General features: G+C 39.4%; 1 protein-coding gene and 1 pseudogene across 1 annotated transcript in view; both read left to right on the forward strand.

Moving 5' to 3' along the window:
- Window positions 1–27038, forward strand: part of WDR47 (WD repeat domain 47) — a 74472-nt gene extending 47434 nt beyond the window's left edge. The window contains exons 7-14 of the mRNA XM_017857452.1: window positions 1856–2113; window positions 5682–5757; window positions 10634–10791; window positions 14213–14382; window positions 14878–15048; window positions 15796–15927; window positions 22686–22904; window positions 25675–27038. Of these exons, the coding sequence (XP_017712941.1) occupies window positions 1856–2113; window positions 5682–5757; window positions 10634–10791; window positions 14213–14382; window positions 14878–15048; window positions 15796–15927; window positions 22686–22904; window positions 25675–25817 (1327 nt within the window). The 3' untranslated portion in view covers window positions 25818–27038. The remainder of the gene's footprint in view (window positions 1–1855; window positions 2114–5681; window positions 5758–10633; window positions 10792–14212; window positions 14383–14877; window positions 15049–15795; window positions 15928–22685; window positions 22905–25674) is intronic.
- On the forward strand, window positions 10069–10360 carry LOC108518820 (NADH dehydrogenase [ubiquinone] 1 beta subcomplex subunit 3 pseudogene; annotated as a pseudogene).
- Window positions 27039–27723: the final 685 nt, after the last annotated feature.

Raw genomic sequence — 27723 nt, forward strand, 5'->3', positions numbered from 1 at the left:
TCCCCTCCCCTCCTCTCCCCTCCCCTCTTCCGCCCTCTCCTATCCTCTCCTTCTTCCTTTCCTTTCCCTTCCTTTCCTTTCCCTTCCTTTCCTTTCCTTCTTCCTTTCCTTTCCTTTTTTTTGTTTTCTCTTTTCTCTTTTCTTTTCTTTTCCCCTCCCTCCCTCCCTTCCTTCTTTCCTTTTCTTTCTTTTTCTTTCTTTCTTTCTTTTTTTTTTTCTGAGACAGGATCTTACTTTGTTGCCCAGGCAGGATCACGGCCCTTTGCAGCCTTGACCTCCTGGGCCCAGGCAATCCTTCCACCTCAGCTTTCCAAGTAGCTAGGACCATAGGCATGTACCACCATGTCTGGCTATGTTTTTCTTTTTCTTTTTTTTGGTAGAGACAGGGTCTCCCTCTGTTGCCCAGGCTAGTCTCAAATTCCTGGGCTCAAGCAATCCTTCTGCCGTGGCCTCCCAAAGTGCTGGGATTATAGGCTTGAGCCACTGCTCCTGCCCATGGGTCTAAATCCTTTTTTTTTTTTTTTTTTTTTTTTTTTTTTTTTTTTTTTTGGGAGATGGAGTCTTGCTCTTGTCACCCAGGCTGGAGTGCAATGGTGTGATCTCAGCTCACTGCAACCTTTGCTTCCTGGGTTCAAGTTACTCTCCTGCTTCAGCCTCCTGAGCAGCTGGGATTACAGGCGTCTGTCACCATGCTTGGCTAATTCTTGTATTTTTAGTAGAGATGGTGTTTCACCATGTTGACCAGGTTGGTCTCGAACCCGTGACTTCAAGTGATCCGCCCACCTCAGCCTCCCAAAGCGCTGGGATTACAACTGTGAGTCACTGCACCTGGCCCATGAGTCTGAATCTTAAAAGAGTAAAGTAGCGTCCTGTTTGTGCCCTTTGTGGCCCTGATCTCAACGTAAGGAGTCAGGCTACAGTAATGGAAAGACTATTTGTTGAGGGGAAGGCCCTGAGGCTAACTTGTTTTGCTCCCTGTTTTATCTCCCTGTTGTCTAGATCAGAGCCTGGCAAACAGTATTTGTAGAATGAATTAATGAGTGAATGAGTACATGTAGAGTATTAGGGATGCCATTTGACTTTTTACTCATCATGGCCTGCTCAAGTCATCCATTTCCTACTTGATACTACTCAAGACAGATGGAATGAAAATGTCTTGTTTTGTTGATGAGCAATTTTGGTAGTGGTGATATTGTTATTGACTCTTTTTGAAAGTTAAGTTTTAAATGGAAAATTAAACCAAAGTTATATTGGGAAGAAGCAGGTTTTTTTTTTTTTTTTTTTTTTTTTTTTTTAATAAAAGCTGCTTTCAAAAAGTCTGTGATACTGGCTGGGCACAGTGGTTCATGCCTATAATTCCAGCACTTTGGGAGGCCAAGGCGGGATGACAGCTTGAACCCAGGAGCTGAGGACCAGTCTAGGCCATATAGGGAGACTGTCTCCACAAAAAATTTGAATAGTTAACTAGTCATGATAGTGTGCACCTGTTGTCCCAGGTGTGTGTGGGAGGTGGAAGGATTGCTTGAGTCCCGCAGGTCAAGGCTGCGGTGAGCCATGATCATGCCGCTCTGCACTTCAGCCTGGGCAACAGAACAAGACCCTGACTCAAAAAAAAAAAAAGAAAAGTCTATAATGCCCATTATGCCTGTCTTCTTTAGTGTTTTACTATGGGAAAATGTGGATCTTCTTTCAGTATCTTGGTTATGTCTTAAGTTAATGGTGGTAATTTTTAACACTAAATTTGCCATAGATTATATATGTGCATATATTTACCTTTTCACACCTTTAATCTTGTATATATTAGGAATGCATTTAAGTTTTTATTTTAAAATGATTATATTGTTTAATTTTATAGGTCCATTCAAAAGCTTGGTGAATTAAATATTGGAATGGATGGCCTTGGTAATGAGGTATCAACACTCAGCCAGCAATGTAATGGGAGCAAAGGCAATGGATCTAATAGTTCTTCTGTGACAAGTTTTACTACGCCACCCCAAGACTCTAGTCAAAGATTAACACATGATACTTCAAATATTCATACAAGCACTCCTCGTAATCCTGGATCAACAAATCACATACCTTTTCTGGAGGAATCACCTTGTGGAAGCCAAATGTAAGTGCTTGACTTTGTAAAACTTGGAAATATTAGCTTACTACTAATGACTAGAAGGTTGAACTTGTCTTTGGAGCCTTAGAAATAAAAGTTTTTAGAGCTTACTGCCTACCAATATTTTTTCCCTAATCTGCCTTCATTCATCTATATTCTGTTCTACCAACGTCTAAGTCTCTTTATAGTTTTCATTTTCCTTCTATTTTTCTTTTTGCTTCCTCACTACCACCAAGGCAATTATATTTTTTATAAGCCATCCTACTCAAAGAACCTACAGTTTTAGGATCTCTAAATCTCCTTGATTTTCTTTTTTCTTCAATTGGCATCTTTGAACAAATAATGTTAAAATTCAGACTTTCAGGGCATAGAAAGATGTTTTACAATCTGGTGGAATGATTGCAGCTGCAGTGTTGGCCGCTTTGGCAATTACAGCAGTGGAAGACTGCATATTTACATTTTCACTATTCAGGGAAAATTTTTATCTTGCTATCATTAGTATACAAGTGTTAATTTATGCAATGGGAATAGTTCAGGAGCGTTTTCTTTATTCTTAGTATAAAACACTTTTCAGGGTGGTTCATTAAAAAATGTATAAGATGAGATTCCCAGCTTTTGGCTGAGATTAAGTACAAAATGCATAACTTGCTTTTGGCACTTGGATGCTTATAGGAATTCACTTTATAAATAATTAGTGTTAAAACCTAGTTTTATTTCAGAGCATACATTCAATTTTGCTTCTTTTCTGAATTTTATTTTTTTAATATTTGCTTTTATTACAGTTTTCATAATAGTTGTTTTGAGTACTTTCGAAACAAGAACTCAAATTTTAAAATTTAATTTTTGTTTTTGTCCATGTAATATACATATGTGGTTTCAAAAGACAATTAGTACTTCAAGGCTTAAAATAGAACCCATCTTTGTCCATGGTTTTATTTCTTATTGGCTGCATTTTCAACCCATTTGGCTATTTGTTCTGATATATATACATACAGTTTTTGTTTTTTTTTTTAAGATGGGATCTCACTGTGTTGCCTAGGCTGGTCTCGAACTCCTGGGCTTAAGTGATCCCCCTACCTCAGCCTACCAAAATCCTGGGATTATAGGAGTGAACCACCACACCCAGCCTTTTGCTATATATTTCCGCATTTCTCAATAATATACTTCTATTACTGTTTTGTTTTTTTGAGATGGAGTTTTGCTCTTGTTGCCCAGGCTGGAATGCAGTGGCAATTCTCTGGCCTCAGTCTCCTGAGTAGCTGGGATTACAGGCATGTGCCACCATGCCCAGCTAATGTTTTGTATTTTTGGTGGAGACAGGGTTTCACCATGTTGGCCAGGCTGGTCTCGAACTCCTGACCTCATGATTCGCTCACTTCAGCCTCCCAAAGTGCTGGGATTACAGGCATGAGCCACCACACCCGGGCTCTATTACTGTTTTTGCTATGTGTTGATTCCCTACCATACTCTTCATGCATGGCACCCTCAATTGGTCTATCCCTTATCTTCAGTATGTATCAATTTTTGTTTAAATCAGTATCAATGTTAACATTACTGTGACCTTGTAAATGTTATTTACAACTGGGTCATGTAGTGCCATATGATTATATTTCTTTTTCATATAGCTTCTTGTTTTTCCTGGAGACAATAATTATATCAAGTTGTTGTACATATGTCTGTACATGATTAGTTTTCTTAATATTTATCACTAAACTATCTGTAAGTGCTTTGACAGAATTATAAAATCATAAAACTTCTCTCATTAATTGTAAAAAGTATCAGAAATTTCTCTATTCCATTTTTTCTCCTTGGGAGATGTCCCTCCAGGATCACTCCTGCTTCACTTTATATTTATTGCTTTTTGATCACTTAGATAGAATCCTGGGACTTTCCTTACTGTTCTCCTGGGGTTTCCTTTACCTCATCTCTTTATTAAGTGCCCTGTTTTTAACATCTCACAGTTACCTGAAAAGGGATACATTAGAGGTGAAGTTTCTGAGACCTTGCATGTCTAAAAATGTGTTTGCTTTTTCACCTTTTTTGTTAGTATAGCTGGGTATAGAATTCTAGGATGAAAATCGTTCCTTAGTATTTCAATGGCATTGCTACTTGGTCTTCCAATTTTAGTGTTCTTCGTAAAAAGTCTGATGCTATTTTGATTCCTCATTGTCTTTTTTTCTTTTTTTTTTTTTTTGAGACGGGGTCTCGCTCTGGCTCCCAGACTGGAGTGCAGTGGTGCAGTCTTGGCTCACTGCAACCCCCACCTCCTGGGTTCAAGTGATTCTTGTGCCTCTGCTACCCTAGTAGCTGGTACTGCAGGTACACGCCACCACACCCAACTAATTTTTGTATTTTTGGTAGAGATGGGATTTCACCATGTTCACCATGTTGGCAAGGCTGGTTGATTCCTCATTCTTTGGGTGAGGCCTATTGCTCCTTCTACTCTGGAATTTTTCAGGTTCTTCACTTCCCTGATAGTCTGAAACTTCATGATGATATAGAAAATAGGCCTTAGAGTGATTCTGTTTTTCTTCATTCTTCTGGGTATTTCATGGGCCCTTTTAAGTTGGAAACTTAAGGTCTAGGAAATTAAAAAATTATTATTTAGCAATTTCCTCACCTCTGTTTTCTATGGATCTACTTTTTTCTACCATCATATTTTAATTTTCTAAGAGGTCTTTCTTATTATCTAATTTCTTTTCCTTTTTAAAAAATAGATCTTGCTCTTGTTTCCTTATTAATCCATTATTTCCTCTTATATCTAAGGATTTAAATTATATTTTGTAGCTTTTGTTCCCTAAATTGCTTCTCTTCTTCCAAGTTCATTTTCTGTTCATTTTAGTCTATACCTTTTTTTCTAGGCTTTTTTCAGGTATCTAGAAAGCTTTGGCTGGCTGTAAACAGTGAGGCATTAAAACAAAAACTGGCCGGGTGTGGTGGGTTACACCTGTAATCCCAGCAATCTGGGAGGTTGAGGTGGGAAGATTGCTTGAGCCCAGGAGTTCGAGACCAGCCTGGGCAACATTGTGAGACCCCATCTCTATTATATTTTATAATATTAAATAAAATAAAAAGCTGATTAGAAGGAAGGGCTACATATGTGGGTGGATCTGTCTGCCTGTTGGCCTCACAAAAAGTGATTAAGTGGAAACATAGTTTTACTAAGGGACCCTAAACTGTGAGTTTCTGATATTTTTTCTCTTGGGCCAGATACTTTTCCTGGAGCATTCTCCAGCGTCCTGTCTGGGGTTAGATTTAAGCATAGCAAACAGGATTCTGGTTAAGCATAGCAAACAGGATTCTGGAACGAAGCAAGAGAAGGGTACTTGACATCTCACTATAAAATACGTGGACTTTGACTTAATTTTCTTTCCAGAATAGCTTTTCATCTCCTTAAAACTGTCATTGGTGCTACTGAATCCAGAGGCTATTTTAATAAATGTCTCCAGAGAGCAACTTTGGAGTCAGCTAGGATTGTTTGCTAAAAAGAAAAATTAGTGTTTGAAAGGGTAAATTAATTTAGTTTCTATTTTGATACATGGAGTAAACTTTACTTGAATTTTTACTCCCACAGCTCATCAGAACATTCAGTCATTAAGCCACCTCTTGGAGATTCTTCAGGGAGTCTATCAAGGTCAAAAGGGGAAGAGGTAATACTTTGGGGAAGGAAGTTTTTTGTTTTCATATGCACTTGTAAATTTTGCTAAGGAATTCTCAATTCAAAGAAAGAACCGTTTTAGTCAGACGTGGTATATAGTACCCAGGAGGCTGAGGCAGGAGAATGTCTTCAGCCCGAAAGTTTGAGACTGTAGAGTACTAGATCGCACCTGTGGATAGCCGCTGTACCACTCCAACCTGGGCAACAGAGTGAGACCTTGTGTCTTTAAAAAAAGAAAAAAAAAAAAAAAAACTTTTAAAAAAGTAGTTATTACTGCTAATATTGGTATTTATTTCAAGGCTCAGGGCAGTTGAGCTCTCAGTGGTGTAACTGAAGAGGGAGCCTTAGAAAGCACAGTTGAACATGTGGGAGTGTTCATATTAATGGCCCAGTAGTGGCCTTGGGACATGAATTGAGGCTCTGTGTTATTCTTTGAACCCTGTGGTTAATTTCATTATTGGTATGTCTTTGGGCTTCTTATCAGAACACCTATTTTTTTTGCTTTGGAACCAAGCATCCTTTCCTAACTAGTATATATCTTCACTCTATCTTACTTTTCCTAGTTCAGATTTTAACCCCATAAACAAAGGTGTTAATTTGGGATGCTTTTGGGGATGAAGCAGATAAGCATAAAGGAACATTTGTCCCTTGTGAAAGAAATATGCAAGTCCAGTGTTTCTAGTTCCTTTGATTTTTAAAAAGAATATTAGGCCAGGCATGGTGGCTCACACCTGTAATCCCAGCACTTTGGGAGGTTGAGGCAGGCAGATCATCTGAGGTCGGGAGCTTGAGACCAATGTGGCCAACATGGCAAAACCCCGTCTCTACTAAAAATACAAAAAGTAGCCGGGCATAGTGGCTCACACCTGTAATGCCAGCCACTCGGAAGGCTGAGGCACTAGAATTGCTTTAACCCAGGAGGCAGAGGTTTCAATGAGCCAAGATTGTGCCTTTGCACTCCAGCCTGGGGGACAGAGCAAGACTCTGTCTCCAAAAAATATATGTATGTATATCTGTTAATAGAGACATGGTCTGACTACATTGCCCAGGCTGGTCTCGAATTCCTGGGCTCAAGCAAACCTCCCACCTCAGCCTCCCAAAATGCCAGGATTACAGGTGTGAGACACTGCACCTGACCTGATTTTCAAGAAAAGCTAGAAATCTAGATTTTTATGTGAAATATCCTAGTTTTTTAAATGACAACAAATTAAAAAAATTTTAAGGCTGGATGCAGTGACTCACTCCTGTAATCCCAACACTTTGGGAGGTCAAGGCAGGTGGATCACCTGAGGTCAGGAGTTTGAGACCAGCCTGGCCAAAATGGCAAAACCTCATCTCTTCTAAAAATACAAAAACTTAGCTGAGCGTAATGGGGGGTGCATGTAATCCCAGCTACTTGGGGGGCTGAGGCAGGAGAATCACTTGAACCTGGAAGGCAGAGGTTGCAATGAGCCGAGATTGCACCATTTTACTCCCTCCTAGGCAACAAGAGCAAAACTCTGTGTCAATTTAAAACACCGGAGGACAGCAAATAAAATCAGTGTGTGTGGCTTCTGCTATAAAGCAATGTTTAGTAATTATTGATGTGCTATAGGCCATTTAGTTAATTAGTCATTTTTCCTCCCTTTTTCTCTCATTTTTTTTTTTTTTTTTTGAGACGGAGTTTCGCTCTGTCGCCCAGGCTGGGGTGCAGTGGCCGGATCTCAGCTCACTGCAAGCTCCGCCTCCCGGATTTACGCCATTCTCCTGCCTCAGCCTCCCGAGTAGCTGGGACTACAGGCGCCCACCACCTCGCCCGGCTAGTTTTTTTTTTTTTGTATTTTTTTTTTAGTAGAGACAGGGTTTCACCGTGTTAGCCAGGATGGTCTCGATCTCCTGACCTCGTGATCCGCCCGTCTCGGCCTCCCAAAGTGCTGGGATTACAGGCTTGAGCCACCGCGCCCGGCCCCTTTTTCTCTTATCTACCCCATGCTATTATATAATTTTGCAGTCACATTCCCTTTGTATGGATTATTGGAAAATGCAACATTTCTAGCCAAATTCATATGAATAATACCAGAATTCAATTCACTTACATAGGATGTACATAGTGTAACACATTAGGTTTGCCCCCTACTCCTGCAAGGAGGATATATTGCATGAATAAAGGCTTAGGTAGAGAGAGGCATAGTCTTTTCATTGCTGTAGTCATTATGGGTCCTAGACCTCTCAGAATACATGCAGAGCTGAAGTGATTTTCCTTTGTCTGTGTACTTGACATTCATACTTCTCAAAAGACAGGGTTTGGTTGAGTCTATTGACCATACCTAGTGTAGAGGTTCCTGCACCATGTCCAGTCAGTCCTGGTCGGGATAACACGGTGGTTACAAATGACATCAGTAGTAGGAGTCACCAAAGCTTTTATACAGAACTGCTTCAGCTTCTCTCTTCAGAAGATAGATCTGGATAGACAGGTTGACAATTTAAAGTAAAAATGAGGCTAGGCACGGTGGCTCACACCTGTCATCCCAGCACTTTGGGTGGCTGAGGTGGGCAGATCACTTGAGTTCAGGGGTTCGAGACCAGTCTGGCCAATATGGTGAAACCCCATCACTACTAAGAATACAAAAATTAGACGAGTGTGGTGGCACATGTCTGTAACATCAGCTACTTGGGAGGCTGAGGCAGGAGAATCACTTGAACTTGGGAGGTGGAGGTTGCGGTGAACCAAGATCGTGCCACCGCACTCCAGCCTGAACAATAGAGTGAGAATCCATCTCAAAAAAAAAAAAAAAAGTAGAAATGAAACATTCAAATGTTTCAATTATTTTTCCATTTATTTTAAAGGGATGTTTGTTTATTTATTTAATTTGAGACAGAATCTTGCTCTGTTGCCTAGGCTGGAGTGCAGTGGTGCGATCTCAGCTCACTGCAGCCTTGACCTCCCAGCCTCAACTGATCCTCCCACCTCAGCGCCCTGAGTAGCTGTGACTACAGGCATGTGCCACCACACCCAGCTAATTTTTGTATTTTTTTTCTTTTTTCTTGGTAGAGATGGGTTTTCATCATGTTGCCCAGGCTGTTAAAGGGATATTTTATAACTTCAGCTTGAAATACTGAAATATTCATTGCTAGAGATAATGGTAAACATTTTTTCTTAAGCAGATTAATAATCCTTTGTACTTCCTTCATTTGGAAACACAAATGATACTCTATTATTTTTGTTAGAACTTCTAGTGGGCTTTTTTTCTCTTAATAGTTAAAGAGAACTTAATATAGGAATGCATACTTATTCTTTCCTTCCTTCTTCGTGCCCTAGCCCTCCCCACCTTCTACCTCCCCTCTCCCCACTTCCCTCTCCCCTCACTGACAGGTGTTGCCCAGGCTTACTATAGCCTCAACCTCCCAGACTCAATCGATTCTCCCACCTCAACCTCCCGAGTAGCTGAGACTACAGATGCACACCACCACACCCGGCTAATTTTTTTTTTTTCATTTTTATAGAGATGGGCTTTTGCCATGTTGCACAGCCTGGTTTCAAACTCCTGGGCTCAAGTGATCTGCCCAACTCGACCTCACAAAGTTCTGGGATTATAGGCATAAGCAAGCCACTGTGCCTGGCCCATATTTATTGCTATATTTTGTCTTAATAATTGAAGAAAAACTTGAGTGTTTATGAACTGAGCTTAGTTTAGCCATGAGTAATGAAAAATAGAAAAATTAGGGAATTTGAATTTGCTACTTAATATATGGAGACTGCTGTCAGAAAAACTTCGTGTAATCGTATGTATTTAAATACAATTGGCTGGAACCAGGTGCAGTGGCTCATGCCTGTAATCTCAGCACTTTGGGAGACTGAGACAAGCAGATCACTTCAGGAGTTCGAGACCAGCCTGGCCAACACAGTGAAACCCTGTCTCTACAAAAATTCAAAAATTAGTCTAGCATGGTGGTGGGCACCTGTAATCACAGCTGCTCAGCAGGCTGAGGCAGGAGAATCACTTGAACCTGGGAGGCAGAGGTTGCAGTGAGCCAAGATCATGCCACTGCACTCCAGCCTGGGCAACAGAGTAAGACTCTATCTCAAAAAAACCGAAACAAAACAAAACGAACAATTGGCTGGGTGCGGTGGCTCACACCTGTAATCCCAGCACTTTGAGAGGCCATGGTGGGCGAATTGCTTGAGCCCAGAAGTTCAAGACCAGCCTGGGCAACATGGCGAAATTCCATCTGTATTTTTTTTTTTAATTAAAAGAAGTAAAACTTTTTAAAAAAGGAAAGCAGTAATATTGCATTTTAAAAGGATCGTCTAAAGAATGCAGACATGGCCCATAGACATGGATGTGAACATGAACATAATAAAATGGAATTTCCAGATTATAAACAATGGAAGATAGAAGAAACACCATTAGAAACCATCCAGGAGAAGCTGGCTGCAGGAGGGCTAAGGATCTATGGGGCTGTAATGAAGCTTGGAGAAATATGGGTGACTTTGCAAATAGTGTTTCTTCTGATGGTGCATGATTAAAAGGATTCAAAGATTTGCTGCATTTGTGGTAGCTGTAGGTCCTTAATATTACATGGTGTCCCAGAGTAAAGATAAGAAGCATCACTGAAGATAACACCTGGAAGTATCTTAGTGGCTTCTTAACTCTCCAAAATAAGATTTCTTCACTGTAGCCTACTCGTGTGTGTGTTTGCCTCTTAAAGGATATTACTAAGATTTAATAAAGTAAGAAAAACATAGAGAAAAGAATATATGGTTATTGGTAGTAAACCTAACATGATCCAACAAGAATAATACAGTTCAAATGAATTTAAAATGGGAGAAAGATGAATTCTTTCAAATTCATGTTTTTAATAGACTTTAATATTCATTCTTTCCATAGGATGACAAATCAAAAAAGCAGTTTGTTTGTATTAATATCCTAGAAGACACACAAGCTGTTAGAGCAGTGGCTTTTCATCCAGCTGGAGGTTTATATGCTGTTGGTTCTAATTCAAAAACTCTGAGAGTATGTGCCTATCCAGACGTAATTGATCCAAGGTAAGGATCAATGACTTGTGCTACCATTCTTACCTTAGTTTTTAATTTAGCCTTATAGGTTCCTTTTCCAGAATTGCCATTCAGTAGTGTTTCAGATCTTTCTTTCCTTTGATTAAACTTTATTTTCTGTTACAAAATAACTTTTTACTTTCAGTGCTTAGGAAATATACTTAAGTCATTGATTAACTTTATAATTTTTTCATAAAATGTTTTTGATTACAACATTGCTCATTTATTGCTTTAGACTTCTTTATTTCCATGGCTTTTGTATTTTGTTTTTTATCTGAAAAGTCTTTATATAGTAGTCCCTCCTTATATGCAAGGGATACATTTTAAGAACCCCAGTGGATTCTTGAAACCTTGGGTGGTACTGAACCCTATATATACTGTGTTTTTTCCTATTATTCATACACACCTATTTATAAATTATGTATGTAATTTACATACAACTTTTACTCTTTTACACTTCTTAAGACTTTTTAATTATAACCCTAGTTTGAGAAACAGAGGGGTGGGATTTTTCATTTGTTTGTATTTTTTTGCTATCTCTATGTCTGAAACCAATAATTTAGGCTTTTGGACTGTTGGCAGCGTTTAATGATTGGGAAAGGGAATATAATAAGGCCCAGGTTAATTGATAGTATTATAATTTACTGGTGGTCACTGCATTATTATTATTATTATTATTATTATTTATTTTTTTTTTTTTTTTTTTGAGATAGAGTCTTGCTCTGTTGCCCGCGGGGATGGAGTGCAGTGTGGCCAGTCTCCAAGCTCACTGCAAAGCCTCCACCTCCCGGTTTATTTTGCCATTCTCCTGCCTCAGCCTCGAAGTAGCTGGGACTACAGGCACCCGCCACCATCGCCTGGCTAGTTTTTTGTATTTTTTAGTCAGAGACGAGGTTCACCGTGTTAGCCGGATGGTCTCGATCTCCTGACCTCGTGATCCGCCCGTCTCGGCCTCCCAAAGTGCTGGGATTACAGGCTTGAGCCACCGCACCCAGCCCACTGCATTATTTAAGTAGAAATATTTAAGAAAGAATGACAAAATTATCTATAAGGGAGTGAGAAATAGCAATAATTATGGAGGTAGAACCAAAGACTTGTATGTTTAAGGTTAACTTGAACTTAAGGTAACTGTTTCTCATCTTGTATTTCTTACACAAACACAGATGTGTCATAGGCTGTGAAGAAACTGATTTGAAAATAAATACATTTATTTAGCAAATACATATTTTGGGTTCCTGTGTATTAGGTACTATAGTTGTGTGTAAAGCAAACATGTTTATTGGCTTCATGGAACTTCTGGTTTAGTGGGGAAGATGCATTCATTTGCATTATATCATGCAAATAAACACAAATACACATTTTGGTAGATGTTATGAAGAAAGATTACAAGGTGCTGTGAGAGAATAAAATGGAAATGGGGTAGGGTGCAGACTGGCAAGTCAGAGAAAGACTTCTTTGAGGAAGAGGCACTAAAGTTGAGATCTAAGGATGAGTAGAACCTAGCTATGTAAACAGCAGGGAGAAGAGAATAATATAGAGGGAATGTGAGGTGAGAAAGAGCTTAGCTTTTTTTAGCAACTGAAATAAATTCAGATTGGTTGGAAAATTATGAGCTTGAGTTTGATAAGGCTGCAGAGATAGACATGAACTAAATTAGGCAGAGCTTTCTAGCCATTTTAGATTTCATGCTGAGTGCAGTGAAAGTACTTACCACTGAAAGTAGCAGATCAAGTGTAAATGTATTTTGAGATGATCCCTCTGCCTGTGATTGGATGGCAATAAGAGGAGATGCTGGGAGAAAGGGAGGAAGCTGTTTGTATTTGATGGCTAATGTGGTGGCAGTGGCAGTGGGGCAAAGTGGGTGGGTTTGAGAGGTATAATCCATTTAAAGAAGGAATCAGTGGGACTTGGTGATAAATTGGTTGTGCAGCTGAAAAGAAAATCTTTTTATCTGGTCTGTTCTCTAGATCAGTTTTTTTGTTTTTTGTTTTTGTTTTGAGACAGAGTCTTACTCTGTCACCAGGCTGGAGTGCATTGGCACGATCTCGGCTCACTGTAACCTCCACCTCCCTGGTTCAAGTGATTCTTCTGCCTCAGCCTCCTGAGTAGCTGGGACTACAGGCACGCGCCACCATGCCCAGCTAATTTTTGTATTTTTAGTAGCGACGGGGTCAGGATGGTCTCGATCTCCTGACCTCGTGATCTGCCCTCCTCGGTTTCCCAAAGTGCTGGGATTACAGGCATGAGCCACCATGCCCTGCCTAGATCAATATTAAATGCTTCTTAGGTATTAGAGATTTGTCGGTCTTCTTGTTTGTTTTTTAAAAATTTCTTAATTATGAACATTTTCAAAGACACAAAAGTAGAGAGACTAGTATGCTGAAATTCAATAGTTGTCAAGATTTTTGTAACATTGCTTCCTTCATCTTTTTTATTTGCTAAAGTATTAAAAATAAATCTTAGATAGCATGTCATTTAACCCTTTCATCCTTCAGGATGAATCTTCAGAAACATGTACATTTGCTTACATAGACTTGATTTTATCATTATACCTGATTTAGAAATCTTTAGTTTCATATTAGTCTGTGTTTCAAAGTGTAGATAAAATGCTGTTACCCCGTTAAGCCAATGTTTGACTGTCATTAAAGGACAAACTCTTGAGGAGCATGGCATTTAGAACCCTCCACAGCTGAGCCTGCAGCGCCTCACCCACATCCCTCCTGCTCACTCTACTAAATGCCTCGTGCTTTTCACCGCTAGCCCCACAGACTCTTTGCATTGCTGCATACTCAGTCAGTACTTTCCCTGCTATATTTTATTGTCACTAAAGTGGTTCTCCTGCCTTCTTCTTTTTCTGTAAAAATTCACCCTATCCTTTAAGGCCCAGTGCTTTATACTGGACTATATAACAACTTACACTTGCCTTTCTATATATAGGTAGTCATGACAATATCTGCCTATACCAGATTTTAAACTCTGGACAGAACTCTTGCACATTGCTCATATTATATGTTTATTACATGTTTGTTATATGCTTATTGTATGTTTATTACATGCTTATTGCTTTTTAAAAAAATTTGGAAGCGTTGTTAGCTTTTAAATTTTTTTTTGTTTCTGAATTTAAAAATCCATGCAAAATATGAGAAATGAAGAGTTTTTTTTAAAGTTGTATATCCTATTTCCTTTGTCATCTGAAATGAGAGTTAGTTTAGTATGATTTGGTTTATAATTTTACTTTTTGGGTTTTAAGTATGCTTCTAATTTTATTTCTTCTATGATTTTGAAAATTATTAATAAGCTGTTGTCTGACATGCTTTTTGCTCCTTCAGGAACAACTATAATATGGAACCTCATAATAACTGATTGTAGCAAGCAAGAAATTGAGATATCTTTCTGTAATTTTTCTTTTCAGTGCACATGAGACTCCTAAGCAGCCAGTGGTACGTTTTAAAAGGAATAAACATCATAAAGGATCCATTTACTGTGTGGCCTGGAGTCCCTGTGGGCAGTTATTAGCAACAGGATCAAATGACAAATACGTCAAAGTGCTGCCCTTCAATGCAGAGACTTGTAACGCAACAGGTAGGGCCCAAGTATGTAAGCAGTAGCTAGCTTACCAGTGTATACATTATGTTTCCTCCATGTTGTATTTCTGTATTGTCTTTAATGAAATCCAAGAATATAATCTTAAGAATTTTTTAATAATTTTAATTGTTTAGTTACATTCATGAGGTATTACTCTTTCTTAGTAAATTCTTACAGGTGTCTAGGTGGTGTTTTGAGTTTTATAAAATTATTAGAAAAATAACCTTTAAATATCTACCAGATGTTTTCTAGACATCACCTGTCTTCTCTTTTTCTTTGAGATAAGAGACAAGATAACCATGGTAATAGCTATTTTGATAAAATTCTTTGCTCAGTGAAGTGAAGCTGCTTATAATACCAATCCCTAAATGAAAATACAAACCATATTTCTAAACCATTATTCTTGACCAGTTTTGAGGTAGTTTAGCAATCTCAAGTTACCACAGTAAGTTGAGCAGCATTTTTTTTTTTTAATTCTTATTACTGTTTCAGGACCAGATCTGGAATTTAGTATGCATGATGGAACAATTAGAGACTTGGCATTTATGGAAGGCCCAGAAAGCGGAGGAGCTATTTTAATAAGTGCTGGAGCAGGGGATTGTAACATTTATACAACAGATTGTCAAAGAGGACAGGGCCTCCATGCTTTGAGTGGACATACTGGTATGTAATATCAATTTCAAGTGCTGCTTTTCTTTTTGTTCAATCTGTGTTTTTTCCTCTCTGCATTTGCTTTTCTAAGAGACTGGGTCTTGCTCTTATTGCCCAGACAGAGTGCAGTGGCACAATCGCAGCTCACTGCACCCTCAACCTCCTGAGCTCAAGTGATCCTCCTACCCAGCCTCCTGAGTAGCTGGGACTGTAGGCATGTGCTACCACGCCTGGCTAATTTAAAAAATTTTTTGTAGATACAGGGTCTCACTATGTTGCCCAGGCTGGTCTTGAACTCCTGGGCTCAAGCCATTATCCTGTCTCAGCCTCCCAAAGTGCTGGGATTACAGGCATGAGCCACCATGCCTGGCCTAGTATGGTTTTGATGTTGTGCATTTTACTGAATTTTATTTTATTTTTAAAATTGTCAGTCTATTTGATAAATGTGAAAAATCTCTATCACATAGTACATTTGATTAACCAGACCTCCACTTGCCCTGTAAATAAGGAGTACTTAGCTTTTTCTTTTTTTTTTAGAGACAGGGTGTTGCACTGTTGCCCAGGCTGGAATGCGGTGGCATGATCATAGCTCACTGCAGCCTTGAACTCTTGGGCTCCAGCAGTCCTCCTGCCTCAGCCTCCTGAGTAGCTGGGATTATGGGCATGAGCCACCTTGCCCAAGTCTAGAGTGTTTAGCTTTGAATATGTTATGGAAAGACACTCTCCCACGTTAATAATTGAGTATATGATCTTTTATAGGGCATATTTTAGCACTTTATACCTGGAGTGGCTGGATGATTGCATCTGGTTCCCAAGATAAGACTGTTAGATTTTGGGATCTTCGAGTACCAAGTTGTGTTCGTGTTGTTGGCACAACATTTCATGGAACTGGTAGGTTTTTCTTTAATTTAAATGAATTTATATGAGAAAAAAAAGCTTTGTAAATTGCAGTAGCCTACTTCCTCTCCCCTGCAATATAAAAAATAGAAAAAATAGTGAAACAAATACTTGATGTTTTATTAGTTACTTTCAGTTCTTTCAGAATACTTTCATTTGTTACCTTATTTGTAAAACTAATATTCAGCTTAGGGAACCAAGGCCCAGGGAGATTAAATATAATGTCCCAGATTGTCTGTTAGCAGGGCCATTTTATAACTCAGACGTCTAGAAACATTTTTTAAAATGCATGCACATGGCAAAAAGTGAAATTGAACAAAGGAGTGTACTATTTTCTTTCCGTTCCTATTTCTTGGTCTCTCTTTCACTAAAGGACCAATTTCTTATTTATTCTTCCAGAAATATTCTATAAATATATAACCAGAAAGTTTGTATGTATCCTAATCTCCCTTCTCCTGTAAACACAAATGCACACACACACACACACACACACACACACACACACACACACAGAAATGGTAGCATGCACTACAAATTTCTCTTTCTGAACTTAACAGTATGTCTTAGATTGTTCCATGTACTGTTCTTTGCATTGTACCACCTTTTTGTTTTTTTTTGAGATGGAGTCTCACACTGTCGCCCAGGCTGGAGTGCAGTGGTGCGATCTCAGCTCACTGAAAGCTCCGCCTCCCAGGTTCACGCCATTCTCCTGCCTCAGCCTCCCGAGTAGCTGGGACTACAGGCACCTGCCACCATGCCCAGCTAATTTTTTGTATTTTTTAGTAGAGACGGGGTTTCACCGTGTTAGTCAGGATGGTCTCGAGCTCCTGACCTCATGATCTGCCCGCCTTGGCCTCCCAAAGTGCTGGGATTACAGGTGTGAGCCACCGCACCTGGCCGCATTGTACTACCTTTTAAGCATGGTATCTAAGAGTGACACAGTATTCTGCTATTATCCTTATTTTATTCTAAAGTACCTTTTCCACCTTTGTAGTTTTGTTGTTGTTGTTGAGACAGGGTCTCTCTCTGTCACCCGTGCAGTGGCATGATCTTGGCTCACTGCAACCTCTGCCTCCCAGGTTCAAGCGATTCCCCTGTCTCAGCCTCCTGAGTAGCTGGGACTACAGGCGCCCAGCACCACACCCAGCTAATTTTGTTATTTTTAGTAGAGATAGGGTTTCACCACACTGGCCAGGCTGGTCTCAGACTCCTGACCTCAGGTGATCCACCTGCCTTGGCCCCGCCAAAGTGCTGAGATTACAGGTGTGAGCCACCATGCCTGGTCCCTTGTAGTTTTTAATAGCAGAATTAGAAGAGAATTCTATGGTAGTATTCCAAGTGAAAAGGTCTGCCTTGTATTCTAAATGTTTGGTGTTTTTTTTAATGCCTTGTTTATTCTTTTGAGTTTCATGGACCTTTTTCTTCACTTTGATTCAAACCAGATATGATGTTTTACAGCACATTTGAATCCATGATCATTGATTTGTTAAAATTTAGTTTGTATCATTTTCAAAATTAATATATGACATAGTTTAAGGCAGCAGTCCCCAACCTTTTTGGCACCCACCAGGAATCAGTTTTGTGGAAAACAATTTTTCCATGGGTGGGGTGGGAAGGGGTAGGGATGGTTTAGGGATGAAACTGTTCCACCTCAGATCATCAGGCATTAGATTCTCATAAGGTGCACGCAACCTAGATAACTTACATGCGCAGTTCACAATAGGGTTCCCACTCCTGTGAGCATCTAATGCCACCACTGATCTGACAGGAGGCGGAGCTCAGGTGGAATGCTCACTCCCACCCCCTTTGTCGCTCACCTCTTGCTGTGCGGCACTATTCACAATAGCAAAGACTTGGACATCAACAAATGTCCATCTGTGACAGACTGGATTAGAAAATGTGGAACATATACACCATGGAATACTTGCAGCCCTAAAAAACGATGAGTTTGCGTCCTTTGTTAGGACATGGATGCAGCTGGAACCATCATTCTTAGCAACTATCACAAGAAGAGAAAACCCAACACCGCATGTCTCACTCATAGGTGGGAACTGAACAATGAGATCACTTGGACTCGGGAAGGGTTAACATCACACCACCGGGGCCTATCATGGGGAGGGGGGAGGGGGAGGGATTGCTTGAGGGAGTATATACATGATATAAATGATGAATTGATGGGTGCTGACGAGTTGATGGTTTGCAAGCACACCAACATGGCACAAGTATCATATGTAACAAACCTGCACTTATGCACATGGACCCTAGAACTTAAAGCTATAATAAATAAATAAATAATAAATAAATAAAAAATAAAAAGAAAAAAAAGAAAAAAAACAATGTCATCAAGGAAAAATCTACAAAACACATGCAACAAAGAAAAAAAGAAGATGTGGAGAGAGGAAGAATTTGTATGTGAATAAGGGACATATTCATATTTATTTAATTTATTTTCTTTAGGATTATTTATTGACTTCCTACCATAGAAGATGAAGATTTAACTTTTTCATGTGCCTTTCTAGCTCCCATCATCCCACGTTCATATATATTTTTCCTCTCTCTGCATCTTTTCTTTTTTTTGTTTTTTGTTTTGTTTTGTTCTGAGACAGGGTTTTGTTCTGTCACCCAGTATGGAATGCAGTGTTGCATTCATGGCTCACTGGAGTTTTGACTTCCAGGTTCAAGCCATCCTCCCGCCTTAGCTTCCTGAGTGGCTGGGACCACAGGCACAAACCACCCTGCCTAGCCCCTCCGCATCTTTTTGATATATCAGTTTTGGTTAGCTCAGTTAGTCATTGTTTACATTGTTTTAACCAGTGTGATGCCATTCATAGCTTATTTTTTTTCTTGTGTATATTTTCCTTGGGGTTAATAATTGTGTTTTTTTGTTTGTTTATTTGTGTAATTTCTATACACTTACCACTAATTTATTTTTAAACTCTAGCTTTCTACATTATTTTCAGGCCCTTTTTCTCCATTTCAGAGACTTCTAGTTTTTGGTTGTCTCCTCTCTCTGATAACATTACTGTCTTCCTCTTACTGTATCTCTCTTCCTCTGCTTCTCTATCATGCACATGCAAACATTTTATAGAATTGGCAAGCCAAAAATTCATCTCTTGACCTCCTTATCCCCCTTCCAGCTCTTACCCTCAATTTTTGCTTCTTTTTTTACTCAGATATCTCAAAAGTCTTGCCTATATATACTGTTAGCCATTTCCTTACCCTCAGTCTTTAACTTATTCTAATCTGGTTCCTGCTACAACCGTTATAACAAATGCTGTCTTTTTCAAGATCACCAATAAACTTCCGGTTGTCAAATCACTTTTATATCCTACTTTTGCTTCAACTCTCAGTGTCATGCAACACAGTTGACTTCTTCCACTTTTCTTTTGGGCTTTCTGCTATTCTCTTACCTTTCTGGGTAATTATTCCTTTGCTGGCTCTTTCTCTTTGCTCAACTTCTAAATTCTGGCATTCCCTAGGGCTCAGGACTTTAGTCTCTTCTTTCTCTAGATGATTGCATCCATTTCCCCGGCTTTAAGTGTAACGCATATGCTGAAGGACTTACATTTTTATCTCTAGCTGAAACCTATTCTGTGTGCTAGGCTCATAAAATTCTTTTTTTTTTTTTTCTTTTGAGACAGAGTCTCGCTCTGTCGCTCAGGTTGCCCAGGCTGGAGTGCAGTGACGTGATCTCAGCTCACTGCAAGCTCCGCCTCCTGTGTTCATGCCATTCTCCTGCCTCAGCCTCCTGAGTAGCTGGGACTACAGGCTCCTGCTACCACGCCTGGCTAATGTTTTTGTTTTTTTGTTTTTTTAGTAGAGATGGGGTTTCACCATGTTAGCCAGGATGGTCTCAATCTCCTGACCTCGTGATCTGCCCGCTTCGGCCACCCAAAGTGCTGGGATTACAGGCATGAGCCACCGCGCCTGGCCTTAAAAAGAGTTCTTAGTAGAGAAACAGTAAGACAAACTTATACCAAACATGGTATATAACAACTTTATGCCTCAGCTACATGATCTAAAAGTTAAATGTCCCAGGAGTTGCACCTGGCTGGGTGTGATTGCTCATGCCTATAATCTCAGCACTTTGGAAGGCCGAGGTGGGCGGATTTTCTGAGGTCAGGAGCTCAAGACCAGTCTGGCCAACATGGTGAAACCCTGCCTCTACTAAAAATACAAAAAAATTAGCTGGGCGTGGTGGTGGGCGTCTGTAATCCCAGCTACTCCAGAGGCTGAGGCAGGAGAATGGCTTGAACCAGGAGAATCTCGGCTCCGTGCACTAAGCCGAGATCATGCCACTGCGCTACAGCCTGGGCAACAGAGCGAGACTCTGTCTCAAAAAAACAAACAAACAAAAAACCCAGTTATGTATTTTCCTCTATTTCTACCACTCTAGGATAAATAGGATAAACTACCATCTCAACTGCACCACTGCAATAGTTTCCTTACTGTATACTTTCACTTGTGCTCCCTTTAGTCTGTGATCCACATAGCAGTCAGAGTACCCTTTTGAAAAAATAAACCTGGTCACCTCACACCTTCAGTGGCTTTAAATCTTAAAGTGCACACTTGTTATCACGACCTGTAAGACCCTGCTTGATTTGGCATTTTTACCCTTCTAGTCTCATCTCAGATCACTTACTTTTTTTCTTTCCAATTCCTGGAACATGCCAAGGTCCATGTCCAGTAAAGCCATGCGCTGTTTCCTTAGTTGGAAATGTTCCTCCTCTTGTCTTCTCATGGTTAGGCCCTTCCTGTCTTTAGGTCTTAACTTCAATGCTACCTGGCCAGAGAGGCCTTCTTTGATTTACCTAATTGGGACCTCACCATTATTTTCTATGACTGAACTCATCACTATTTAAAATTATGTACTCGTTTACTTGTTTAGTGCTTACCTCTTCCAATAGATTTTAAGTTTCATCAAGCCAGCAATGATACCTCTTCTATTTTCAGAAGAGGTTTAATACCTACCATAGTGCCTGGCCTAAGGGAGTAGTGATTTAATAACTTTTTTGAGTAAATGAATGAAGATATTTTGTTGACACTATAAATTTTGTACATGTAAAACTAAACTCTTTGTTTTTCTCCTCTAAATCAGTTATTCTTCCCACCTTCCCTACTGTTGTTGTTGTTGTTGTTTTCATTTTCCTAGTTTTGATAATGGTTCTCTTATTTCCTCATGCAACTAGATTTGAAATCTGGGACTCATTTTTGCTTTATTTTAATTAACTGCCCCACTCAGGCAGTTAATTTCCTAGACTGTTGACTGTTTATTCAGTTTTTGTTTCTGAAATCTTTCTTGTCTTCCAGTGGCCTCTTTTGTTCTACAATCTTTCCACTTTAATTTGATACACATTTTCACTTAGATTCATCTACTCAAAGTACTGCTTGAATCATGTAATTCTCTTGCTTAGAAACCTACAGTGATGCTTTACTGTCTACAGAGACAAGTTCAGAACTCTGCAGTTTGAGATTTAGGCGCTTGATGGCCTGGCCCTAACCCACCTTTTGCATTTCAGTTTCAAGCTGCCTTTCATGTTAACTTTTGTTAAAAGTTAAACTTTTAACTCCAGCCAAACTGGTCCACCTTCCTGTAATTGTTTTATACTTTTCCTCTAAATTTTTTCTCATGTAATTCTGTAATTCTTGCTGATCATAATAGCCCTCTTCTCTTTCAATATTTCAAGAAAAGATTATTCTTTATTACATATAAATGTATGTGTTTGCCTGTGTATACATACATACATACTCTTATTTATACTGTTTATTGTTTTTCAAGATCTAACTTGTGTCCCATTTTTTTGTGAAGTCTTCCTAGACCACTTTGGTCTAGAGCAGTGTTACTCAAACTTCTTTTTTTTTTTTAAATTAATTTATTTTTTTGAGACAGGGTCTCACTCTGTCTCAAAAAAATTTGTCTATTTTTTTTGAGATGGAGTCTCACTTTGTCGCCCAGGCTGGAGTGCAGTGGCACGATCTCAGCTCACTGCAACCTCCGCCTCCCAGGTTGAAGCGATTCTCCTGCCTCAGCATCCTGAGTAGCTGGGATTACAGGCACGCGCCACTACGCCCGGCTAATTTTTGTATTTTTAGTAGAGATGGGGTTTCACCATGTTGGTCAGGCTGGTCTCGATCTCCTGACCTTGTGATCCGCCCGCCTTGGCCTCCCAAAGTGCTGGATTACAGGTGTGAGCCACCGCGCCTGGCCTATTTATTTATTTTATTTCTGGGAGACGTGGATTCAAGTTGCCCTGAATATATGCCCCCAAGAGCTTATTTTCTGTTCACAGTTCCTACTGGCAATAATCATGTGTTGCTTTAGTACATTTCCTATACTGTTGTCCTAAAATAAAATACATTTTATTACTGAATTTCTTGTCTCTTTAACTAGACTCTTAGCTAGGTATAGGAGCATTTCTAGACACTTACTCAGTAGTGAAAACACTGGATTGAGAAAAGTGGTTTCTGTAGCATGGCTCATCTATTGCACTATAGGTGATGCTGTTCCACACAGTTCTCTCAAATGACAAATAATGGACTTTCTCGTTTCTTACAAAATCTTGTTTAGGCCTTGGGCCTTAAAAGGACACAAGTGTTCATTGGTTAACTGTTAATTTGGATTTTTTCATAGCTGAACAGTATTGATAAACTACATTAAATCGTTAGTATATGGCTCAGTGAACGTAATTAGCTGTGTTGCCATTTGGGTATATTGATTTTCCATATTTAAACTTTCATTCCTCCCACTACAGGCAGTGCAGTGGCATCTGTAGCTGTAGATCCCAGTGGTCGTCTCTTAGCCACAGGTCAAGAAGATTCTAGCTGCATGTTGTATGACATAAGAGGAGGAAGAATGGTACAAAGTTACCACCCTCATTCCAGTGATGTTCGCTCTGTTCGATTCTCCCCGGGAGCTCACTACTTGCTAACAGGCTCTTATGATATGAAAATAAAGGTGACAGACCTACAAGGTGATTGAAATCGACTTCTCTGTTTTTAATCTTTCCTGTTCTATTTTGGACCTTTGTTTTTTTTTATTAGTGTGATGTGGTTGTATATAATCAACCACAACCACTGATTATATAATCAATTATAATTCAATTGATTTATATAATTAATTTTATAATCAATTATAATTATATAATATTTTCAATCATTTTATGTTATTTATTGAGCAGATTCTGAGACTGTATTAAGATATATAATAGCAAATTATTAAATAAGCAGTGAATAGTCTTGTTAGGCTTTGGTTTTGTTTTTATAGAGGCAGGGGCTCACTATGTTGCCCAGGCTGGACTCGAACTCCTGGGCTCAAGTGATCCACCCGCCTTCGTCTCCCAAAGTGCTGGGATTACAGGCGTGAGCCACCGCACCAAGCCTGTTTTTGTTTTTGAGACAGGGTTGCACTCTGTCGCCCAGGCTGGAGTTCAGTGGCGTGATCTTAGCTCACTGTAGCCTCTATCTCCCCTGCTCAAGTGATCCTCCTACCTCAGCCCTGCAAGTAGCTAGGACTACAGGTGCATGCCACCACACCTGGCTAATATTTGTGTCTTTCATAGAGACAAAGTTTTGCCATGTTGTGCAGGCTGGTCTCGAACTTCTGAACTCAAGCCATCTGCCTGCATTGGCCTCCCAGAGTGCTGGGATTATAGGCATGAGCCACCACGCCCAGCCTTATTGTTAGTTTTTGATTTCTTTTTTGAGGCAGGGTCTCACTCTTTCACCCAGGCTGGAATGCAGTGGCATGATTACTGCTCACTATACCCTTGACCTCCTGGGTTCAAGCGATCCTTCTGCCTCAGCCTCCAAGTAGCTGGAACTACATCTGTGCACCACCATGGATGGCAAATTTTAAAAATTTTTTTGTAAAGATGGGATCTTGCCATATTGCCCAGGCTGGTCTTGAACTCCAGGCCTCAAGTGATCCTCCCGCCTCCACTTAAGATATTTTTTAAAATCAACATTTATTTATAATGACTCATTCTGAGATAAATGATGGATTTCTGTACTCTTATTAGCTTCTACATTAAATAATTAGCATACAATCTGTAATTAGGTCTTAGTATCTAGTTTTATTTTTAAACATTCATTAAGCAAATATTGTGTATCAATTAGGGACTGACAGATGAGAATAAGACAGTTAATTCCCTCCCTGATGGAGCTTATATGAGTTCAATGAAAAGTAAACCAATAAACAATGTAATTTTAGGTATTAGTGCTGTTTAAAAAAATTAGCATGGTAGGAAGATAGTGACTAGGGTGAATAGGGAAAGATACCTATCTGTCTGTCTGTATCTATCTATCTATCTATCTATCTATCTATCTATCTATCTATCTGTCTATCTATTTTGAGATGGAGTCTTGTTCTGTCGCCCAGGCTGGAGTGCAGCGGTGCATCTCAGCTCACTGCAGGGGGAAGGCTATTTTAAATAGGATCATTGGAGTAGGTCTGTCCAGGGAAATGCCATTTGCACAGAGACCAGAATGATGAGGAGGAACAAGCCAGGCCAGGACCCTAGGAGAAGAGCATAGCAAGTATAAAGATGCTGAAGTAGGAACCAGCTTAACATGTTCATGACACTACAAGAAGCCAATGTGGCCGGAACTTAGTGAACTAAGAGAGACACAGAAGAATAAATGGCAGGGTTTTATAGACATTTTTAAAGGGCTTTATTTTGAATAGCAGTTATAGGTTAAGAGCAAAATTGAGAGATACAGAGATTTCCCATATACTCCTGACTCACACATGCATAGCCTGCCCCCCCCCACCCCCCCGCATTATCAGTATCCCCTTCCAGAGTGGTACATTTATTATAGTTGGTGGGCTATAAGCATTTTAAAAGTATAATGTGAAGCCTTTGGAAGATTTTAAATGGGAGTGATAGGAGCTGAATTATGTTTTTAGAGAATTTGGAGTTCTGTAGAGAGTAGATTGTAAGGGGGGCAAGAGTAGAAATATAAATGTCAGTGAGGAGGCTGTTGGAATAGTTCAGGTGAGATGATGGTGGCTTGGACTAGGGTGGTGGAGGTGGAGGTAGTAAGAAATGACTAAATTTGAGATATATTTTATTTGGATTTGATTTAGGGAGTGAGGGGAAGAGGATTCAATGATGATTCCTAGGTTTTTGTCATGAGCAACCAGATGGTGCCATTGAGACAAGGGAGATAGGTGAGGGGAGGAACAGGTTTAGGCAAGAAAACCGAGTTTAGTTTTAGACAAGTTTAACTTAGGATGACTATCAGGCAATCAAGTGAGATGTTGAGTGACTATTTGGATACTAGTCTGGAGCTTAAGTGAGAACTCAAGATTGGAGATAAAATATGTATGAATTGTAAATATATAAATGGCCATGTTGCTAGATGAAATTTTGTAGGAAGTTAGGTACAGAGAGAACAGAAGAAATCTGAGGGTTGACTTCTGAGATTCACCAAGCTTTAAGTCAAGAAGAAAAGGGAAACTAGCAAAAGATGGAGTGGCACTGAAATCAGGGAGAAATCAAGTTGAGAGAGTTTCAAAGAGAGAGCGAGCAACTTGTCAAATGTTGCTGTGTGGGTATGTTACCAAATACTAATAGCATAATTAGGTAGTTAGTAATTTATCCCTGTGTAAACCTTTCAATGTATTATATTAATGTAGTTTAAGATTTTTTATACTGTAGTATCTTAAAGTAACAGGAAATCTATAAAATCTGTACCTATTCTTATTTTGCATTGTAAATCAACATCTCTTTTCTAATTTAGGGGACCTCACCAAGCAGCTTCCTATCATGGTGGTGGGGGAGCACAAGGACAAAGTGATTCAGTGCAGATGGCACACCCAGGATCTTTCCTTCCTGTCATCCTCTGCAGATAGAACTGTCACCCTCTGGACTTACAATGGGTAGAGCACACCCCATGTCAGTCTATGCAGCAAAAGCACAGAGACTTAAGACTACTGAGTTGTGAAAATTACAAATCTGAAGAACGTAGTGTCCAGGAAAGTGGTTTAGCACGAAGAGGCCCCTTATTACCATGTATCGCACTGATAGGAGGTGTTGGGTGGTGTTATTCCGCAGTGCTTTCAGTCTTCCATGTGAGCTCGTGCTGCTGTGACCTGCTATATGTAGTCTCGTTGCCAAAGTCTGCAGAAGAGCTCTTCCGTTGTTGGTGTGCACTCCAAGTCAAGGTGGACAATGTGTTTACAGTTTAGTATTAAATGCATTCCTTGGTCTTTGCCTAAATAACAGTTTTATATGCACATTGCAATGGAATTATACTTCAACTATATTATTAAATGTAATGCAACCAAGTTCCTCCCAGATTAAACTTCCCAGGTGTTCAGAATTACTTTTGCTCTTCTCATGATCCCATATTGTATTATCACTTGTCTTCTAGAGGTCAGAATTCCATAATATATGTCACTCAAAAGTTACATGGTTGCTTTCACTTAAGGATCATTATGGAGTTTAAAGATGAATGAAAAACTGCTTCTTCACTATGTGGTATAGGCCCTTTCTTTTTTCTTAAACCCAGGGATATGATTATTTTGTCATATAATTTTGTTTCAGGCTAAAAGGTAAATATGTTTGCTTCAGAAACTTGTTAACTTCAGTTTTTTGAATGCAACAGGATACCTCCCTTCCAAACTGAACCATAGAAGCAGAGCAGCAGCAGTTATGTTATGCAACACTTGATGGGGCAGTAAATTTACTGGCTAGCAATTTTCTCCTTAAAAATTAAAATCCTTGCCATAGACCATAGCATGGCTTGAAATGCTATGTCTGCATGATAATTTAAAATGGAAGATTTAAAGTTTGCACTCCAAAAGCTTATTTGGATTTTTTTCTTGCACTGTTTTGTGTAATGCAGAATAATGATTTTATTTCTACAGCTTTGTAGATTCTAACATTTATGTATCTTTATTTTCATATTGTACAGTAATTTTACTTTAAATTATTTAAATAGGCTATTTTATTTATTTCAAATGCAGTTGTATTGGTTCTCATTATTGAACTGTCTGTGCACTGTATGTAGCAAGCATTTTTCATCTGTTGTATACAAGTGGAAAGGGTATTAGAAGTGTAACTGTGCTATTATTTCAATAAAGACCTCTTGACACCTAAAACTGTTTCTGTTCCTCAGAGTCTTTAGCTTTCAAAAGAATGTTATTTTTTCAGTTTACTGGGAGAAAGTGAGGTCCAATGGATGAAGCCCATAATCAGTTTCTTAGATTCTTTCTAAAGTTCTTCTACTAATTTGCTTTTTAATCCTTGGCAACTGTATAACTTAACAAAAAAATAATTTTTCTAGAAATGGGGTCTTACTTTGTCCAGGTTGGTCTTGAACTCTTGGCCTCAAGTGATTCTCCTGAGTCAACCTCCTGAAGTGTTGGGATTATGAGCATGAGGCATTGTGCCTGGCCTGTATAACTTTTGTGTGTCTTCTCTCTCTTTTATCCAAGATTTAGAGAACTTTCTATCCTTAATATATTGTGAAAGTTGACTAATAAAAGCCTAACAATATGTATAAATTCGAACTCAAGAGTATGAATATGTCAAATTAGGTAATCACCCAACAGGTTCACCATGCCTTCTGCCTAGATACAGCCAGTTTATTCAAGACATGGGAATTGCGATAGAGAAAGAGTTATTCATGCAGAGCCAGCTGTGCAGAAGCTGTGGAGTTTTATTATCACTCAAATCACTCTCCCTGAGCATTCTGGGATCAGAGTTCTTAAGCATAATTTGGTGGGTGGGGTTCACTCCTAATGAATTGCGAGTGCTGATGGGTTGGGTTGAAGATGAAATCATA

This window comes from Rhinopithecus bieti, unplaced genomic scaffold (genome assembly GCF_001698545.2).
Source record: "Rhinopithecus bieti isolate Rb0 unplaced genomic scaffold, ASM169854v2 scaffold_46482, whole genome shotgun sequence".
Classification (NCBI taxonomy): domain Eukaryota; kingdom Metazoa; phylum Chordata; class Mammalia; order Primates; family Cercopithecidae; genus Rhinopithecus; species Rhinopithecus bieti.